This window comes from Bidens hawaiensis, unplaced genomic scaffold (assembly GCF_021521415.1).
Source record: "Bidens hawaiensis isolate Kalapana, Puna unplaced genomic scaffold, B.hawaiensis_p1.1 tig00000904_1, whole genome shotgun sequence".
Taxonomy (NCBI): Eukaryota; Viridiplantae; Streptophyta; class Magnoliopsida; order Asterales; family Asteraceae; genus Bidens; species Bidens hawaiensis.
This window is the reverse complement of record NW_027491052.1, coordinates 4,202,105-4,208,493: the sequence shown is the minus strand read 5'-3', so window position 1 is coordinate 4,208,493 and position 6,389 is coordinate 4,202,105. Positions and strand designations below refer to the sequence as shown.

The window sequence follows — 6,389 nt, the reverse complement described above, 5'->3', positions numbered from 1 at the left end:
AGAGACCCTCGGCTCTAAGAACATGCGTATGAAGCAAAATAAAGGAAAATAAAGCAAAATAAAGGAAATCAAATTTTAACAGTTATATAAAAACTACTACTAATTATAATAATATTAATATTAATATTAATATTATTATATAATATTAATAATAAGATCACAGTTTAACAGCTATATAAAAGCTAATAATAATAATAATAATAATAATAATAATAATAATAATAATAATAATATATGCAAGGGAAATACCATTATGGTATGTGGACTAAATAAGTTAAGTCTAAGCCCTAAGGTATTCAATTCTCTCTAAAAATCCTTAACTTTAATTCTACTTCTCCACGAATTCCTATCCTCAACCATGTCCTCGGAGAGGTTTAGGTCTATCAAATCATGCCTAATCCTCTCATCCCAAGTCAATTTCGGTCGTCCTCTACCCCTCCTCCCCTCTATAGTAATGTTTTCTACGGATCTAACAGGATTCGTCGTCTGTCTTCTCTTTACATGTCCAAACCATCTCAATCTCCACTCTCTTATCTTGTCTGCTATGTTCGCCACCCCTAATCTCTCGCGAAACACAACGTTTCTTATTCGGTCTAGCCTTGTGTGCCCACACATCCAACGTAGCATTCTCATTTCTGCTACCTCCATCTTCCGCACTTGTGCCTTTTTGATGGCCCAACAATCTGTTCCATATAGCATTGCAGGTCTAACTGCCACCCTATAGAATTTTCCCTTTAGTTTAGTCGGGAAACTCTTGTCGCACAATATACCTGTGGCTGCTTTCCATCTACACCATCCTACCTGAACTCGGTGGGTCACATCACTGTCTAATTCCCCATCGCTCTGTACAAAAGATCCTAAATACTTGAACTTCGTTACCTGCGGGACCACCTGCCCTTCAATTGTGATCTGTGTGTCTTCATTGTCGTTTATCCCACCAAAATCACAGTGGAGGTACTCCGTCTTAGATCGGCTAATCTTTAAACCTTTTGTCTCTAAGGTTGTTCGCCACTCCTCAAGCCTCATGTTTAGATCTTGTTTTTTCTCAGCAAGTAACACAATATCGTCTGCGAACATCATGCACCACGGGAGAGTCCCCTGAATCGACTTTGACAACTCATCCAAGACTACTGCAAAAAGAAACGGGCTCAACGCTGACCCCTGGTGAAGACCTACCTCTACAGGAAAGAAATCAGTATCCCCCACTGGCGCACGGACACTTGTTTCACTCCTGGTATACATATCCATAATTATCTCTATGTATTTCCTGGGCACTCTTCTACCCTCCAAGCACTCCCAGAGCACCTGTCGTGGCACACTGTCGTAGGCCTTTTCTAGGTCAATAAACACCATATGTAGATCACGCTTCTTCTCCCTATACTTTTCCATTAATCTTCTTATAAGGTGTATTGCCTCTGTGGTGGAACGCCCCGGCATGAAGCCAAATTGGTTGACCGTAACCTGAGTTTCTCGTCTAAGTCTACCCTCAATCACTCTTTCCCATAGCTTCATAGTATGACTTAGTAGTTTGATTCCTCGGTAGTTACCACAACATTGGGCGTCTCCTTTGTTCTTATAGATAGGAACTACAACGCTGCTCCTCCACTGGTCTGGCATCTTACCTGATTTGAGAATACTATTGAACAGAGTAGTTAACCACATGACTCCTTCCTCCCCCAGACACTTCCACACCTCGATGGGTATGTTGTCTGGGCCAACCGCCTTAGACCTTCCCATCCTCCTAAGTGCATCCTTCACCTCTTCTCGTGTGATCCGACGGCAGTAGCAGTTATTCGATTGTTGTCGTTGAAAGTTTGTGTTGTCATGTTCTTCTTGGAAAGCTGTCCCATTGTTAAAAAGATTGTGGAAGTAGGTTTGCCATCTTAGCTTGATGTCCTGCTCTTTGACCAGTACATGCCCATCTGTGTCATTCCACCACCAAGACTCCTTATGCCCACTTGTCTTTCCTGTTGTGACCCCGAGAGTCTCCTTTGCTACTTGGATGATCTTTGTCTCCCTAGCTTCCCATATATGAGTTGAGTCCCCATTTAGTCGAGCCCGCGTATGCATCATGAGTTTATCCTTAAACAGTAGGAGATTTTCATCCTTCAAATTTCCCCATCGAATTCTCGGTGTACCTTTCTTCTCTCGAACAGTCACCTTATTTCTGAAGGCTATATCTGTCACTAGTAGTCGATGTTGAGTCACAACTGCCTCTCCAAGTATGACTTTGCAGTCCTTCCACCAACGTCGGTCTCCTTGCCTCATCAAAAGGTAGTCAATTTGCGTGTCGCGTCCGCCACTGCTAAAAGTGATTAAAAGAGAATCTTGTTTCCTAAAAAAAGAATTTATAATACCTAGGTCATGTGCCACCGCAAACTCTAGAAGATCTGTTCCGGTCTCATTCCTATCACCAAAACCGAAACCCCCATGAACGGCTTGAAACTCTAGAAGATCTGTTTCGTGCTCACAACACGATTTTTTAATGGTATCCGCCTTCAACACCGACCGAATTTACGTCGGTTCACATCCGCAACGCGCTATTTTTGTTCGCCGCAGGTTTTGTTGCTAAATTTATATTTGTTTAGTTTCGGTGTCATAAACCAATACCGATCGAATTCGTGTCGACGTGCCTCCGCAACATGCAGTTTTTATTATTATTTTATAAATATGTTAATTTATTGTATTTGGCCGTTGACGAATTTTTTTACTGATTATATCATCAGCCCAACACAACGCACATCCGGATGTGATACCTAGTTACATATTAACTAACAAAAAAAAGTTAAGCCTAAAATTTGAGGGTTAAATTCATTATGGTTGAACTGACAAAAGTGAAACCTAACCAAACTTATTGTGAAAACGAAAACCTAATACCAAAACTGAACAATTTAAGAAAAAGATCTCAAATATAAGGTTGAGCACAAAACCAAATAGAAGACTATGACTTCCTAGCTCGTACGCGGTCCAGGCCCAGATCGTTTGTATATTGGCCCTTTGGCTTACTTTGATCATGATTCATGCTTACATCAACACATGTAAACAACATTAAAATATACATAATTAGCACGTTTGTAAACCCTAAAGGGAGAAGAAATGCATAGGAAGTTACAACCCGCAGGAGGAGGAAAGCTGCTTTTACACGTGGGTCCTGAATAAATAAACAATAGTCATGTTTCTTGCTTGCATTAAACAAACACAATTGACAAGAACTGAACAACGCTTTCTTCCTTTTCAAAGGTAAACCCTTATCCATCTTCATCTATCTGATCCTTTTGGTGAAGTAATTCATCGATTCATTTGGGTGCAGCTTCTCGTTTCTTGATTATTTTAATAGGAGAAGTTAATGAGTTTGTTGCTTTGTTTCTTGGTTTATACCAACTGTTTCATTTTGGATCTAATAACGCCTGATTTATCTGCAGACTAGTTAACCATACTAAGGAGTAACAATGGGCCTGGATCTGCCGTCAATGTGGTTACCGGAACCGGTATATAAACGTTGTTTATTATTGAATATTGATTGACTTGGAAAGAAAGATTATGGTCATGATAATACTTAATTGCTGTGGGTTTTGGATATTGCAGGAAATGGAGAATCAATGGTTCATGAATCTAAGTGTTACCGACAGATCTTTCCAGACTCCAAGTAACTTTGAAGAAGTGACAGAAATGAAAATGCCAAGTTATAATCACAAAGCTAGTAGCACTAACACAAGGTGTCAAACTCCCAACATTGTTAGTGCTGCTAGTCTTTCAAACTCCAATTCTTTCACTATATCTTTTGGAGAACAAAACCCTAAAGACGACATTCACCCTTCTGTTGGTTCACTTGGTATTGAAGTTTCTGGTACAGTAACTGTTCAGCAAATGTCCAGATCTCCAGTTCAGGTTCAAGATCATGTGTTGGCTGAGAGGAAGAGAAGAGAAAAGTTAAATGGACATTTGATTTCTTTGTCTGCCCTCCTTCCTAACCTTAAAAAGGTGTTACTTTGATTCTTCTTTTGACTAATCGTTGCATTCGTTGCGTCTAATTACTTAACCTTTTAATTAGTAAGCGGTTTAGGAAGGAGAATGATACAAGAACCTATAGTATTTAGGGTTTTAACTAGTATGGAGCTTATAGGCTCGATTTATCTCTATATATTGCAATCCTCTATTGAATGAAATGCAATCAGTCTTTTACAATTTTATATGATATTAGAGCCATCTTTGGATCTCCACACCTTCTATTGCGCCACACACACACAAACCCTAGCCATTGCCACTTGGTTCAAACACTAGAAAGGGTAGCATGCCATCACGACCGCTAACCTGTCCCTGTTTTTGGTTTGTATATCTTGTTTCCTATTTTCAGTTCTAACAAAGACCGAGTTTCGGTTTGGGCCTCCGGCCACTGTTCCCAATTAAATCCTTTTTCGAGCAAACCCTACCTCTCACCTCCGCCGTCATGGTGGCTGCGTCCCTCCGATTAGCTGATCGCTGAAATTGCTGCACTTCCGCTTAGCCGCATGCCACCTCCTTTTTTCGTGAGGCATATTTTAACGAATGTCAAGTCATCCTAACCTCAGTTTCAAGGATCCAACAAGTTGTTACCGTGCCTAGCCGCCACTTGACCACAGGCACGCTGCTACTTCTTTGTTGGACTACAGTCTCCATCGCACCCCTTGTAGAACCATGGGATCACTGATATTGGAGAATGCGGATTATTGTTAGGGCAAATCAATCTTGCAAGTCAAGAACCGAGATCGAGACTCGCTTTTATTATTATTATTTTTTCATTTTATATTATTGTTCTTTCTTTAAGTTTTTTTTTTCTTAATTGTGTTCCATTCCGGGCGTCTAATTCTACATCGCTCTAATTGCAGGGGAGTATTAGAACCTATAGTATTAGGTTTTATAGCATCTTTATATATTGTAACACTCTATTGAATGGAATGCCATCCATCTTTACCATCTTACATGGTAAACAAGGTGCTTTTTTGAACTTATTGTATTTCCACAAAAAAAATTTTACTTACTGCCTAGCTAGATCTAAAGAATATGAGATTCATGTGTCCACTGAAAGATGTAATTTCTTGAGCTTAACCCAGAATCTTTTCAATGGCCTAAGTCTTATATCATGTATATATTGTTTTAGATGGATAAGGCATCTGTGTTGGAAGATGCAGCAAATTACATAAGAGAGCTTCAAGATCGTGTGAAGGAACTTGAGGAATTGTCGGACATCAAGAGCAAGGATGCTAAAGATTGTATAATTGCAATGAAGAGATCTTCTGATGAAACAAACTCTGCAGATTGCGCGGATGTTACTCGGAAATCATCTGCTGAGATTGAAGTGAGGATGTCAGGAAATAGTGTGCTAGTAAGAATCCTATCAAAGAAAAACTCTTCTCTGCTAGTGAAAGTGGTAAGCAAGATGCAGAAACTTGGGCTATCCATAATCAGTAGCAGCACCATGCCTTTTGCTGATACTACCACTCTTGTAACCGTTGTTGCTCAGGTATATGTTCAGCCGTTGTTTATGAACTAATTCAACTAGATAAACTTAACTTCGGTGACAAATTTGAAGCTACACGATCCCAAATAACCACAAATAATATTTGAACCAATCTCTAAACATTTGGTTGTTTATTATTGACAACTGCAGATTGAGGATGACTTCTGTATTACGGCAACCGATCTCATTAAGAACCTTCAGCCGGCTATATGAAATTCAATTACATGCAGCTACAAATTCAAGATTTCCACTTTGAGATTGTAGATAGGTTTTACCTTTGTGATTTGTATATGAAATCATCTATATTCTCAAAATCTGCATTCTTTATTTTTCTTGTGGTCCTTGTGGACAGTCACCATAGATTCTCATGATATATCATTGTTTTTCTTTATTTAGCACTTTGGAGCTAATTAAGTACAGACAGACGAGCTAGGCTGGAATCATCTTATAAAATTGTAATCTGTCTCCAATATGCATTATTCAGAAAGCAACTCATTTAACTTTTTCTGCCAACTTCATCGCATTTCATAACATTATCCTAGTTTTGCATCAAATATAATCAGCAAATATATCTACCTATTTTAATAAAAAAAAATAATAATTAGAAACACATGTCACTTACAATTTTATTCCTTAGTCTAAATTTCCCGTTCAAACTTTTCTTCTATTTTAAATGAAAACATATTTATGTCAGTGTAATCAAAATAAATCAATCTATAATTTAATCAAATAACTAATTACCTAAATTATATGGATTAAAAATATGTGGCTATTTATGTCAATATAATCAAAAATTTATATCCTTAATGAAATCAGATATATATATTGTAGGTCCCGAAACCGGATCCGACAACGAACGGTTTTGTTCTTGATAAGTTCTCGAGACGGGTGC

The 6,389-nt window shown here is 38.6% G+C and overlaps 1 protein-coding gene across 1 annotated transcript; it reads left to right on the top strand.

Moving 5' to 3' along the window:
* Positions 1–3,649: 3,649 nt before the first annotated feature.
* On the top strand, positions 3,650–5,981 carry LOC143545605 (transcription factor NAI1-like). The gene is made up of 3 exons (XM_077037464.1): positions 3,650–3,981; positions 5,138–5,500; positions 5,648–5,981. Exons 1-3 carry the CDS (start codon positions 3,670–3,672, stop codon positions 5,708–5,710), a joined length of 738 nt encoding a protein of 245 aa, XP_076893579.1. The 5' UTR covers positions 3,650–3,669; the 3' UTR covers positions 5,711–5,981.
* Positions 5,982–6,389: the final 408 nt, after the last annotated feature.